The sequence below is a fragment of the Acromyrmex echinatior genome, chromosome 14 (assembly GCF_024713525.1).
Source record: "Acromyrmex echinatior isolate Ae372 chromosome 14, ASM2471352v2, whole genome shotgun sequence".
Lineage (NCBI taxonomy): Eukaryota > Metazoa > Arthropoda > Insecta > Hymenoptera > Formicidae > Acromyrmex > Acromyrmex echinatior.
The window spans coordinates 4,404,267-4,418,101 of NC_141865.1; the positions used below are offsets into that span (position 1 = coordinate 4,404,267).

Sequence of the window (13,835 nt, forward strand, 5' to 3'; positions counted from 1 at the left end):
TTCCGGGCAGGACGTCATCGTCACCGCGCAGAAGGTCCGCGAAAAGGTACAGGACGTTCCGATCGCGATTTCGGTGTTCACCGCAAAAGTGCTGAACGATCAGAAAATCGAAGGTGGCTCCGAGCTGTTGCGCGGGACCCCCAATGTCAGCTTCTCCAAGACCAATTTTGCAAGCTATAATTTTCAGATCCGCGGCATCGGCACCCAGGCGCTGTCGGTGACGACCGATCCGGCCGTCGCGGTCAGCTTCAATTCGATGCCATTGGTAAGGAACCGCCTGTTCGAGCAGGAATATTTCGACGTCGATCGTGTCGAGGTGCTGCGCGGGCCACAAGGTACGCTCTATGGCCGCAATGCGACCGCGGGCGTCATCAACATGATCCCGAAACTCGCCGATCCGGCGGGATTGGACGGCGACCTCAGGCTCGAGGGCGGCAATTATGGATCGATGCGGGCAAGCGGCATGCTCAATCTGCCCTTGGGGGACACGTTGGCAGTTCGGGCGGCGGGAGCATGGACCCGCCGGAACGGCTATGATTTCAACACTGTCACCAACCGCGCGGTCAATGGCCGCGACTTGTGGAGCGCGCGTGGGTCGATCGTGTGGAAGCCTAATGAAAAATGAAAAGAATCTGATGAATAGAAAAACTAACCAACGGCTCTACAATAAATATTTATAGGCAACACATCCAACCAGACAGTCTTTAATAGTTCCAATTGTCTGATGCATTGTCTTAATGCACGTTCGGTGCTAGGATCTAATTGAGGCGCTTGACTTAATCCTGAGAAGCCTAATTATAAACATATTTTAGCTAAATCTTTTCAATTTTAATTTTTTTCGTAGCTAATAAATAAATCATAAACCTGAATCCTTAATGATATCGAAGATAATATTTCTTTGATATCTCATGTGATCTAGGAAGGATTGCGACCCAACGTCTCGAAGTATCGTAACCTGATCCGCAAATGTCAAGTTTAATCTTTGAACAATTTTTGATAATCTGTCTCTGTATTCGTGCGCCAGTGTAAGCAGATGGTGGGCGAGATACATGCAATTATTGTGAAACAAAGCTAAAACATAATTGCAATAATAATTACGTAACATTTATTTTATTCATGCTAGAATTATTTCTGTTATGTCATTCTTACCAACTTGCTGCGGTATTGTTTCTAAGAACTTTTTATGATGCTCAGGCACCAAACCAGCATACATTTCAAATACGTTCCTACATGTATAAAATAATCTAACAGCGCAAGCATCCGAACTATCACAAGCCTCGTCCAATATTATTTTCGCTAATTCTAGTGTTTCTTGTGCACTTTTGCTAAAATAAATTGAATAATATTTATATTTAGTATCACTAGAGCGCTAGGAAAAAGTCAAAATCTGAATTCATAAAATTCATATTACATTAATTACTGTTAATTAAATGCACCTTATTTGACATTTTGGTAGATAAAATGACATATCGCTTAACTTCTTTTCAATAGATAATTCGCAGTCGTTCTCAAACGCTTTATCTATAAGTTTAGGCAGTTCCTAAAATAAAACAAAATTGAAAATCAAATGCTTTTCATTATTGGCTGGTATTCAGAACACATTAATGATATTACCTTATAATTCACGTTACATATGCTATAAAATCTTAGAAATAAAAACATGTTTTGAATACGAACCTATAACTCCTCTCTGTGTATTATTTTAATATAATAACAGTGAAGTGAATACCTGTGGTTCGTATCGAATGGAATCATGCAGATCTTTTCTCATTATATTTCTAGCTTTGGCTAGTAAATCCTGACATATCCTATTAATGAAGAGTTTATCAATGTTATTTGTGTACTCTGACAAGAACAGTTGATCCTCGGAAAGGAATCCTGAAATTATACATCATTTAATTTTTTGTATTATATACACTTTTATCTTATTGAATAATTAGATGTAAGTACCAATTACTACCAAATAGTTTTGAAATTCATTAATTGTTTCAACTACAGGTTCGAAGTTTTTTAGATCTGCATTAGAAGTTGGAATGGTGTGAGAGAGACAATCTGTTATCAAAGGATGTGATAGTTTTTCCAGTAGATGTGGTTGCAATCTTCTCAGGAAAGATTCATTATCCACTATCAGATTTAAATGTTGATGGAGGAACTTGAAGAGTAGGTTCAAGTTATACAGTACACCTTTGTAACATGGCATCTTTTTTTTCTCCAATATCTCTACAGTAAATATTTTCTCCTTGACGACATATACTGAACAGTGATCATAAATGATAGGTTTGATTATATAATCCATCAGTTTTGTAGAAAATATTTCTAATTCATTTTCAAGATGACCCATAATATCCAATCCTTGCATTAATTCCTGTATATCATCGTATTTGTTTTTAATAGTGATAGAGTTAATTGTTTTGCTTTCCTTCATATTGTTGCTCCAGCAGATTCGATCGTGTAAGAGGCCAGAAGCTTCCATCAAGCATGAACGAAAGAGATTGCAGTACTCATCCTTAATTGCTGTATATATTTCAAGTTCATGCAGGAGACTATGAGGAGTATTCAGCAGAGATTGCATTTGCTGTAGAGTTTTGGCAGTATCAACATACTGTTTTTCCTTCTGTGCCATTTGTATAGATTTTATGCACTTGTGTAGGCTTATCAGTTGATGGGATAGTTGCAGACTGATATTAGATTCCTTCAATGTTTGAGAGAGTGTCTTCAGCTCCTTTGTTGAACTAGACAATTCTATTTTGATCTATATGATAAATATAATAACATTAAATATCAATTTTATCATGACATTTAGCATGATGGTGTTGGTGTAAAACATACTTGATCATTTATTCTGCTTTGCAAAATACCAATTTCCTCCAACAGCTGTTCTGTCTTTTTAACCAAGTGTACATCTCTTGTCAACTTTGAACTAAACTCAACATAATTGTCGTCCATAAAATCTTTAACTTCATATTCTAATTTTGTTATTTCCTTTTGTATTTCGGTGATGTTTTTCTGAAGATCTGCTTTCTCAAGTTTACCTGTGTAATAAGAAAAACTGCTTAATTATATATTTTATTATAAATTTCATATATAATTACATGTATAAATACAATGTCTGCAAATACTACAATTTCTGACTACGGAAAAAATTGTTTTTTTTTTTCTGTATTATTCGTAAGACAGAATTGCATTCGGTATTCGCCAATTACTGTCCAATGTTTATTTCTATGAATATAGATTAACTTGAATCTTGGTTTGACTTATTTATATTTTTGTAATTTTTTAAAACTAAAAAAAGATACAGAATAAATTAAACCAAGACTAAAGTTAATCTTATATTGAAACAAATATAGACAAAGATAAAAAGTAAATTAAATCAAAAGTAATTTATATTTGTAGAAATAAACATTAATCAATACAAAAAGTAATTCAAACTGAGATTAGAGTTAATCTATATTGATAAATTGGTCTAATTATTACAATCATGACAATTTGTAAATACTACCTGCTGTAGCCAGTACATTCACTAAGAACGAAGTCATGTTGTAGAAAAACCTTGTGCGGAATGTGACTAAAATTTAGATGTCTTTTCTGTCAATCGTTTGAGCGTTTACACTTAAAAAAGCACAATTCCGAAATTGTCCCAGATCTTCTTTTTCTTATTATTATTATTCCCTTGCTTGATTTTCCAACCCAAAAAAAGGTTCACAATACTATGCGAATTTGAATCATATGCCAGGTCTACAATGAGTCGGAAATCTTAAGCCTGATCTACAATTGCGTAAACGTAAAATTTAATCGTTAATTTAAAAACGTAAAAATTAATCAATCACACTTGAATATGAGAATATCCGACTGTGATTAATAAATTGTTACAACTACGACTACTTACAACTACGTTTATGAATTGTAGAGCGAGCTTTATGGGCCTTCTACAATAAGCCATTAATCATAAATCAGAAGTCAGAAGTTAAAAACTGACGACTGTGATTGGTCAATTTTTAGCTTCTGACTTCTGATTTATCAACCAATGGCTTATCGTAGAAGGCCCATTAACTAATTTTAATCTAAATAGGTTGAATTTTGGAACCGAAAAACACAGGAAAACATGCATCATGTGTCATCGGCTTATCTCTTTATTATAAAACTCTTGAATATGATTGGTTTATACATTTAGATTCAATGAGGAATTAAGAGTAAGACCAATCATATTAAAGAATTTTACAACAGTTGCAAAGCTGCTTTTTCTGCTGAACATAACCATTCAATCACATAATCAATACAATTGGTCAGTTCTTTCTCCATTCGAGATCTTGAACAAATTTCTAGCAAACGTGAACAAAGCTTTAAGACTCACGCTGTGAACATCAAATAGAACGTATTCTTGGAATGAAATCATTTCATTCTAGTTTGTCGAATATTGAATAAAGACAAATAATGTTCATGAGCGTTGTGAGCGCCAAGTAAAACGCACTCTTGAAGAGTTTGAAAGAGTAGCTGCGGTCCGATCGATCGGTGACCGAGTGAACCTAACCTATTACGATGTTGATTCGCTTACTGACGAGTTGGACTCGCGAGTTCGCGTTGATCGTCGCGTACGGTCGTTCCCTGCGGCCAGGACTCGTCACGTCCAGGAAGATCCGCAGGAAACGCGTCAAGAGGATCGCGCGCGCCGATGACGATTGAGATTCCAAATTGCCGTATTAACCTTATCGTCGGTGGTGTCATGTTGTGATGTAAACAGATACTGCAGTAACGAAAGTTTAATAACATGAGCAAGATTAGATTGGGATCAGAGTATATTCCATTGACGGAGGACGACATGTCGAAGGCCCGTTTCATCGTGCCGTTCTCCAGAGTGGCATGGTTCACCGTGTTCCTACCCTTCCTGGCGTTCATCTTTTGCGTCGCCTGGTCGATCCTTTATAACTTTGAACACTCCACTTCCACTCATTGTCAGGTATGATTGTTAAGTCGCTAATTATTCGCGCGAGTCAATCCTCTGATCTCATAAAGTGCTTATTGTGGATGTGTTATTTTTTCCTTGTTTAATATTCAGTAAACAAGGATGCATCGTGTGCATCATGCACTTTACGGAATTGCAGCCAATAACAGCTCAAATAGCTGTTTTTTTTCATGACTCGATTGCCGGGATATTTTACGTAACTTTGAACGTAGCGTTTATGATAGGTTTCTGAAGGAATGCGTCTCGTAAATTTAATTCATGAATCAGCAAAAATTCAGTTATATAACATAGCTTTTGAAATAAAGATATTTCTGTATGAGAATGAAAAGTTATAATTTCATAAGCTGTATATTAATAATTTTTATTGAAAAACAAGAGAAATATGAGTAAATATGTAAAATGAAAGAAAAATATACAAAGCTATCTTGAAATCTAAGCCTATAATAAATTACAACTTAAAAAAAAACATAAAAAATTAAAGTAGTAACATTTCAAAATAATTTGTATGTAAAGAGAAGAGCTGACAAAATAATAATAATAATATAATAGTAATAAACAGTAATAAGCAGATTATTATCTGCTTTTATCAATACATTAATCTTAGTTTAATATACTTTTTTAGTTCTAGAATTATAAAAAAATAAAAAGTAAATTAAACAAGATTAAAATTAATTTATATTAATAAAAATGGATATATAAGTTATATAAACCTCATGAAAAGTAATCTTTTTTTCTTCTTGTAATTTCTAGGTGTACAATTTTTTACCATCTGTCTCAGCAGCCATAGGTCACTATAGACCTCAGAAAGATGTATGGAAGACTGCTATAGCATTGCAAGCATTATTAAGAACCTTAGTATTTACATTATATTATCGTTACTACAAGGAACATGTTTATAAGTGGGCAGAATATCTAAGTAATATCGTGCTCGTTGTATATGCCATTGAAAATACTTCTCTGGTGACACTGAGCTTTTGGACTTCCAACGAGAATTATGGTATGCGAATTACTGCATGCGTTCTAAGATTTTATATAATTATGCATATGAATATTAAGTGTAGCATATAATATATATAATTAATGCGCTGCGTTGCTTTTTTACAGCGTTCCATAAGATGTCTTTCATAACTTTTTTGATAACATCATTTATATACATGTTCGTAGCATATTATATTATGAAAAATTGCCTAAATATTGCAAAAGGCTCGAACGATGCTTCCTTAAAGTGGAAACGAAGATCAATGATGCTGAATGTGATATGTATATTAATAGCATGCTATTTCTTTTATAGACATAATAAATATTGTGAACCCTTAGGTGAGATATTAACTGATATTTTTATTGTTATGTATAGCAATATAGTTCTTGTTATCTTAGAATTTTAGAGCTATATAATTTCAGTATATTCAATGTTCGCTTTAAGCGAATACGGAGTTGTACTTTCAAACATGGGATATCATCTAACTGCTGCATTGGACTTTGCTACCACACGTCTTATGATATCAGGAAACAAACTTAGAATTATCTAAAAATTTTTTTAATTACAGTTTTATCTGTGTATATGTGATAACTGTTACATATACTTCAATTTATACTTTTATTATATATTATTATACATTTTCTGAGATCTTTATGTATTATATCTCCATACTAGAAAATAATTTATTAATTAATTTGTACAAAACTATGAATTACAACTTTTAGACAACATGAACTCATTACAGATATTAATGTCAGATATATTCGTCAGTATTTGTAGCAGCACATTTTTTTAAGGCACTTTAATTAATGCTAAAAGATTCCATATATAAAATTTTGTACGTAATGATCCCTTTTGCTATTATCTCGTTACAAATTATTTCTTAAATATTTATTAACAATTCATATATATTAATATATTTAAATCGATATAATGTACAAATATATATTTTTTGAGATAATAAATTGCTTACAAATACAAAAATTATATGGCACATAGAAAATATCTATATTTTCTTTGGAAATCTTTTTAAATACTCATTCTGTTTCACATTTTACATTTGAGCGATTAGATAATTACATGTGTGTATTGACTTGTATTAAAATTTGAAGTCCCGATCAAGTTTATCGGCGATAAATTTTGCTATTGCCATACTACTAGTTGCAGCTGGTGACGGCGCGTTTCGGCAATGCAACACTCTGCTTCCAATCACGCCGGTGCCTCCGTCGAAAACGAAGTCATCGACTAATTTACCGTTTTTATCCAATGCCTGAGCTCTTACACCTGCCGGTCCCCTGTTAACAATAATGAGAGAAAATTTTACGAGTTTATAATTATAAATGGATATAGCGCACACAAAATACTGACCTTTTTACATCTTTGTATGTAATTTCAGGAATAAACTTCTGGAGATCTTTCACAGTTAAGGGATAGAAAATCGATTTTATTGCCTCCCTGCAGCCTAGTAGGAAATACCGATAGCATAATTTGTATAAACCAGGGAATTTTGCCATTTCTATGCAGTCTTTTATGTTTATGTCAAACCAACTGAAAGAGAAATCTTAATGTCATGATGAAGTCTAGATCTTTCAAATACTTTATTATAATAGTATAAGTCTAATGGATACATTTAGATTCCTTGCGAGATACTTGTAAAGAATATTATTCAATCTCATAGAATAAATATAATATTGTTATAATAATACCTATAGCCTTCTCTAGCGAACGCAAGAACAGCGTTGGGACCCAACCAGATTTCATTGGAAACCCTGGGTGTAAAGTGCACGCCCAGGAACGGGAATCTGGGATCAGGTACCGGATACACATTGGTCGTGCAGAGATGTCGTTTGTCATCATTTAACAGAAGATATTCGCCACGAAACGGTACTATTCGCGGATTTACATCGCAGCCCGTCATCACCGCTAATCGATCTGAATGTAGACCAGCACACGTCAGCACATATTTCGTTGGTATGCACTTCGAAAGAAAAATTGCCAGAATATTAACGTGACAATAAGTGCAATAAGATAAGGCTTACGGAAGAAAATCTTACTCGGTTTTTCGATTGAACGGATATGGGGGATAATTGACTCTTCCCTTTCGATTCCATCATCTCCGTAAATCCGATTACTTCAAAATTGAGAAAGATCTCGCCTCCCATTTTCTGAAAGTCTTCGGCAAAAGATTTACACACGACCGCCCAATCCACTATACCGGTCCACGGTGACCATAAAGCCTTTTCTCCCTAGAAAAGAAAACTCGATTATTCACGTTTATTTATACATTTATGGTGTTACATATTTATGGTAACTATATTTTTTTATACAGTTATAAATTCTTCATTGTTTAGCATATTAAAAATAAAATTAAAATATAAAAGATAAATACAAAGATTAAATTTCTATTAAAAAAAAAGCTTTATTTTTATGTATTTGAAAGATGTAATTAAAACTTGTGACTGTGATTAAAACTTGGAAGTAAATTTATAACAATAAGACATTAACATTACATTATTTTTTTTATGTATTTTTATTAATTTTTTAATGTAATTTTTATATTTATATTTTATTTTTAACACAATTATTATTTTTGCATTATACCTTGCATTTGGGTTCGTATTTTGAAATGCAATCTTTCTCAATAATTTGTAAATCGGGCACTTTGTTTTTCATTCCTTTATCGAAAAGCTCATCTATACTCTTGACTTCAGCCGGATTTTGGGCGACAATCAGCTTGCCAATTTTCTTATGAGGTATGTTGTTCTTGCAGAAATATTCGTACGACAATTTCAAGCCTTCTACGCAAAGTTTTGCCTATAATGTTAAATCATGAATGTTTTTTTAATCTTTTTCTGGGAATATTGCGAGGATAATAAGTATTTGATTAATTTTTTGTTTTACACAGGTTAATTAAAATTATTTTTATTATTTATTTTATAGAGATTGAATATGAAATATATTATTTCTTGTAACGATAATAGAAGGGAGACTATTTACTCGTATTATATAGGCAATAAAGATTAATAATTTCTTCTGTCAATCTTATCACAGGTCCAGCTATTAAAATAACTGCATGCAAGAAGTTACATATTTATCTAAATTTACCTTCATGCTTCCAGGAGTGTAATAAATGCCAGCGTGCACCACACCACTATTATGACCCGTTTGATGCATAGCTAGGGCATTCTCCTTTTCCGTGATGGCTATTTTCATGTTCGGATGCCGCATAATCAGCTCGCGGGCGGTCGCGCAGCCGACGATGCCACCACCCACGATCACCAGGTCGTACATAGAACATGTGCTAAAAATTTCGTTCATCTGAATTGTTCCTTCTTGTACAAAGAAAACAACGGGAAAACAATGGGCTATTTCAGGCAAAATGTCAGATTTGCTTCAACGCCAAATTTGAATTTTTTTTAATGCAAAGAATCCCACACACAAAACCATGGGTTTATTGATTTAGTGAAATTGGTTTCAATTGATATGTACGTATTTTGGTTTTTTTACTTACTCATAAAAATTTAAGTTTATTTAGGCAAAACCATAAAAAAAAAGACAGATTTAATTGTACCACCATTTGAATGTATTGAATCTAATCGGACTAAAAATTGAGTCTATCTTTATCTATTAAACTATTTAATTTTTTTTGTGTGTAACTGTACCTTAATTCATTTAATTTATTTCATGCATGAAATAATGAGATGAATTGATTGATGTAAAGAAAACACATAGTTGCTTTTCAAAAAATTATGCAATGTACATACTTGCGAATTACAAATCTTTTCTTAAAATAATTATGTGTTTTTCTTACACTAATTAATTCGTCTCATTTCGTGCATAACAATATTAAGGTGCAGTTACTAAAAGATAACATTAATAGATAAAGATACGTTTTAGCTGATGACAACTTTTAAATGATGCTACAGTTTGCATCTCTTTCTCTTTTATAGTTTTGCCCAAGAAAACTTCTGATCAGTCAAAAACTAAACATACTACAGTTTAAGCCAATTTCACTGAAATCTAAAAATCCATAATTAAGTTTTATGTGAGATCCTTTCAAAAATTGATTCATGTTAATTATGAGCAATATCTTGCAAATTGTAGCAGAAATAATAAATAAATATTTAAAAAAGATACCTAAACAGAACAACAAGTCTCAATAATGTCAAAATAATGTTACAATAAATCGTACCCGATTAAAAAATTATTTCTAATAAGCATTTTGGAATCACCTCGATGTCATTTTGATTTTATGTTCTGTTTGGGTATAGTCAATAATTCAAAGAATATTTTTAGCAAACATTACGAGAAATTTTACATAACACATAGAATTCCTACAACGCGGGAAAATGCACGGGACGAGGATGTAATCCGTGTACAGACATACATGCCCGTCAAACTTTCTCCGTGTTAAGTAACAAGGTTGTAGCTTCACGAAGTACGTGAGATGTTTATTAATCCATGGCTAAAGAGCTTATTATCAGATGTTTGCTGGAGGTTTGGACAAGAACTTAACAGTTCTAGGCCGGATTAAATGGCGCTCATTATTAAACGCTGTCATTCCGCAAGACTTTAAGGGATGGAGAAGACAGTAAGCTATTCGGGATTTCACGGTGTAAATCTACAAAGAGATCGATACCTTGTCGTAGACTGATGACGACATATATAATTCAGCTGCGGTGCAGCTCTCCTGGTCAGAGACATTATTACGTTCGTTCCCATTACGTCGGATTCGTAGTCACTTCAGATTTGGACCGTACGCTTTCTACATAGAATCATCACGATGAATCTGGACGAGAAAGTGAACAATTAGGTTTTTTTATTCACATTAACTGCTTGTTTAAAACTGCACGTCATTTTTACCTCGATGACTAACATCCAATTTCACGATTTCTCTTTTTTTTCTCACGATGATTTGTCGTTAATGATCGATAGCCCAGTTAAATCAAAATTTCCGAACAATCCGCAAAAGAATTAATTAAAATTGCATAGTCATATTTTATAAAGCAGTATTATAAAATATAGAGTTAATTACACTCAAAAAAAAAGAGATGTATCAATAGCAATATTTTAATTGAAAATAATGTTGTTGAATTAACAACAGTATTAATGAAACAAATAAAATTTTATTAAACAAAAACATGATGCATTTTTTTTATTTATAGTGTTATTATAGTGTGAATTAAGAAAATTATTTTCAATTAAAATAATGCTGTTGATATAACATAATTTTTTTTCAGTGTAAGAAACGATTTTTATTATCTCTAAATGATACATTTAAAGAATAATTAAATGATATACGAAAGAATCTTTAAATTATTTTTTCTTCCTTCTATTTTTTTAACTTGCGCTGTCCATCGATCACGAAAATCGATAAAGCCGTAATACAATATTATACATCGTAAAACGACAATCATACATTATAAAATTATTTTTAGAATGAGTTTCTTATACTAAAAGTTACTCCAAGAGACACCCGATATAAAAAAAAAGATTCTCAAACTATAACTTCACACTATAACTTTATTTATTCACAGGTCGATCACACAAATAAATTAATGTGCATTGTGCATTGTGCGGCAATAACTAAATATATGCATCATCATATTTAAAATACTTAAGAATTCAAATTTAAAGTGAGTTTCTTATACCGAAGTAATATTTAAGCCTATTCTACAATGTGTTTTTTGTTTCCTGTTTCTTGCCTTTTATTATTTTTTTACATCTTGTCTTTTGCTTCTTATCCAGTTTTTTGTTTCATATCGCCCGAGATAAAAGTTAACGAACTTCGAAAGAAACAAGAAATACGTAGCAAAAAATTGTTGATAAAACGGTTGCAAAGAAGAAAAAAAGCAAAAGATAAAAAGCAAGAAGCAGAAAACAAAAAACACATTGTAGAATACCATTTTGCTCCAAGAAACATTTCACACGAAGAAAAGTTTCCGAATTATTTCTTCCTCTTTTTCACGAACTACTTTATTGAGCCACACATGAATCACGCGAATCGATTGCGTAACGCAAACGCAACAGTACGTATTTGTGATGTAGCATTGCAGCTGATAACACGCTTGCATGCACTACAAAGTAAGAATCTAACCCGGTTGCACATCAACGTTACTTTAAGCAAGACTTAAAACTCTCTCCGTCTCGTTTTAAAGCGAAAGAGAAACAGAGACAGAGAGAGTTTTAAGCCTTGCTTGAAGTAACGTTAGTGCAATTCAGCCTAAAAGGCTGCCTTCTTTTCCCTCCTAAAAAAAAAAGCGAATTAAATTAAACTCATAGATAGTGAATTATTACGAACGGAAAAAAGAGACGTCTAAATCAGTGAATGTTATCAGACACATTCGCAATATTCGCATGTTATGCCAAGTGTAAGGGGCTCCGCCAATAAAAGCAACAGGGAACAGAGAACAGAGAATAAGAATTTCAACCTATCAGAAACTGTGTATTCCACAATACATGATTTCTGATAGGTTGAAATTCTTATTCTCTGTTCTCTGTTTCTTTTATTGTGCGGAGTTCCTTACTTTCAGAGCATAACGCGAAGTTATCATAAGAATCATCGTCGAGAAACTATCTGTTATCACGCACTTCGGACGATGCAAAATCATGCGATGGGTGTACCTCGTGACACGTCTCCGTGTTCTCACACGTGTCGTCACGAGCAGCTGTGAACGAACGATACCTATTTTTCATGCTGACAACGAGCTAGTCCAGTGACGGCTACAGACTGAGGCTCCGGCAAAATTGATCAATAATTAAATGGCAATCAGTAATCTCGAAAAAGTTCATTATTCTCGTTGAGTCTCGTCACTCCGATTATTAAAAGTGCAATCGCGATTAATGATTGACCCTTCAATCATGATCGATTATTATTTTAGCTCCTCTGTTATATTATTTACATTTTACAAAATTGATGATTATCAATTACTAAATAATTATAATCGTTAATTATTGTTCTATGCATCTCTCTCTCTCTCTCTCTCTCTCTCTCTCTCTCTGATATTTTATAAAATACAGATTAAAAGTAGATATATAGAAGTTAAAATATAAATAATATAAATATATGTTTCGATTTAGTCTTTTGGGAGATGGAAAGACATATTTTGCATTTATCGAATTAAAATACATTTTTTAAATATTTTCTCGAATAAGATTGTTTAGATTGAACTCAATATTTTATCTAATTTGAAATGGACGAACCTGAATTTTTGAAATATTGGGTCATCTAAAAAGTATCCGCGGTTTTTTGTCACTAGATGTGTGTTGATGGTCATATATCTAGTGACAAAGTACCGCGGATACTTTTTAGATGACCCAATATTTCGATGGTTAGGTTCGATTCTTAAAGCCGATAAAACAGGCATCCAGTAAGTGGCGTTCTCGCGCGGTGACACAGTGAAACATTTCGATGCATTTGGGCAGGACATTTTCAAACGGATTCCTCGTCGTCATTCGCGCCATATTTACATTCGTATATTGCGAAAAATGGATATTTATTCGTATAAATAATGCGCATTTGTTACTTTATTTGCGTTTCTCGTATCTTCATCATATATTACGGACACATAATTAAAGATAAACGATCAAGTTGGAGCTGGAAAGTATGTAAGTTTCGCAATTTCTCTTTGCGTTCTCTGCTGAGCTGTTTCTCTTATACTCGCCTCTATTAATGTAGATTAACATCAATCTTGATCCAACTTATTCTTCTTCTCTAGTTCCAAGAAGAAGATGAAGAGTAAGTTGAACCGAGATTAAAGTTAATCTAAATTGGTAGAAACGGGCATAACATATAACCTCTCCAATTGTTCCTCTCTCTCTCCCCCCCCCCTTCTCTCTTTCTCTCTTTATCAAACGAGATTATCCAAATGTATTTCGTTTTGCATATGGTAGATA

The 13,835-nt window shown here is 33.1% G+C and overlaps 3 protein-coding genes across 9 annotated transcripts; 1 reads left to right on the forward strand and 2 right to left on the reverse strand.

Moving 5' to 3' along the window:
- Window positions 1–625: 625 nt before the first annotated feature.
- Window positions 626–4,466, reverse strand: Zw10 (Zeste-white 10 kinetochore protein). Of its 2 annotated transcripts, none has more exons than XM_087413650.1 (9): window positions 4,352–4,466; window positions 3,500–3,765; window positions 2,830–3,032; window positions 1,951–2,752; window positions 1,730–1,878; window positions 1,437–1,540; window positions 1,150–1,325; window positions 865–1,071; window positions 626–791 (listed from the first exon to the last, which is right to left on the reverse strand). In XM_087413650.1, the coding sequence occupies exons 2-9, from the start codon at window positions 3,534–3,536 to the stop codon at window positions 649–651; spliced, it is 1,821 nt and encodes a 606-aa protein (XP_087269776.1). In that variant the 5' UTR covers window positions 3,537–3,765; window positions 4,352–4,466; the 3' UTR covers window positions 626–648. The 2 variants fall into 2 exon arrangements, with proteins under 2 accessions (XP_087269776.1, XP_087269775.1); XM_087413649.1 differs by lacking the exon at window positions 4,352–4,466 and adding an exon at window positions 3,887–4,328.
- A 299-nt stretch (window positions 4,467–4,765) lies between these two features.
- Window positions 4,766–6,923, forward strand: LOC105144702 (post-GPI attachment to proteins factor 2). Its single transcript, XM_011053766.2, has 4 exons — window positions 4,766–4,954; window positions 5,711–5,957; window positions 6,065–6,277; window positions 6,362–6,923. Exons 1-4 carry the CDS (start codon window positions 4,766–4,768, stop codon window positions 6,487–6,489), a joined length of 777 nt encoding a protein of 258 aa, XP_011052068.1. The 3' UTR covers window positions 6,490–6,923.
- Window positions 6,609–12,709, reverse strand: L2HGDH (L-2-hydroxyglutarate dehydrogenase). 6 transcript variants are annotated; one of them, XM_011053763.2, is made up of 9 exons: window positions 11,843–12,142; window positions 10,803–10,834; window positions 10,579–10,728; window positions 9,045–9,240; window positions 8,541–8,753; window positions 7,994–8,185; window positions 7,646–7,917; window positions 7,308–7,487; window positions 6,609–7,234 (listed from the first exon to the last, which is right to left on the reverse strand). In XM_011053763.2, exons 3-9 carry the CDS (start codon window positions 10,659–10,661, stop codon window positions 7,039–7,041), a joined length of 1,332 nt encoding a protein of 443 aa, XP_011052065.1. In that variant the 5' UTR covers window positions 10,662–10,728; window positions 10,803–10,834; window positions 11,843–12,142; the 3' UTR covers window positions 6,609–7,038. The 6 variants fall into 6 exon arrangements, with proteins under 6 accessions (XP_011052065.1, XP_011052066.1, XP_087269777.1 ...); XM_011053764.2 differs by lacking the exons at window positions 10,803–10,834; window positions 11,843–12,142 and adding an exon at window positions 12,625–12,709; XM_087413651.1 differs by lacking the exons at window positions 10,803–10,834; window positions 11,843–12,142 and adding an exon at window positions 12,564–12,656.
- Between the last annotated feature and the right edge of the window lie 1,126 nt (window positions 12,710–13,835).

Coding starts and splice junctions, on each gene's coding strand:
- L2HGDH (XM_011053764.2), bottom strand. CDS start 10,661: ATGGGAACGAACGTAATAATGTCTCTGACCAGGAGAGCTGCACCGCAG. Junction 8,186..8,540: donor AATACGAACCCAAATGCAAG/GTATAATGCAAA, acceptor TTTCTTTTCTAG/GGAGAAAAGGCTTTATGGTC. Junction 7,488..7,645: donor TTCGCTAGAGAAGGCTATAG/GTATTATTATAA, acceptor TTTCTCTTTCAG/TTGGTTTGACATAAACATAA.
- Zw10 (XM_087413650.1), bottom strand. CDS start 3,536: ATGACTTCGTTCTTAGTGAATGTACTGGCTACAGCAG. Junction 3,033..3,499: donor GAATGTACTGGCTACAGCAG/GTAGTATTTACA, acceptor CTTATTACACAG/GTAAACTTGAGAAAGCAGAT. Junction 792..864: donor CGATATCATTAAGGATTCAG/GTTTATGATTTA, acceptor GTTTATAATTAG/GCTTCTCAGGATTAAGTCAA.
- LOC105144702 (XM_011053766.2), top strand. CDS start 4,766: ATGAGCAAGATTAGATTGGGATCAGAGTATATTCCATTGACGGAGGAC. Junction 4,955..5,710: donor CCACTTCCACTCATTGTCAG/GTATGATTGTTA, acceptor TGTAATTTCTAG/GTGTACAATTTTTTACCATC. Junction 6,278..6,361: donor TAAATATTGTGAACCCTTAG/GTGAGATATTAA, acceptor ATATAATTTCAG/TATATTCAATGTTCGCTTTA.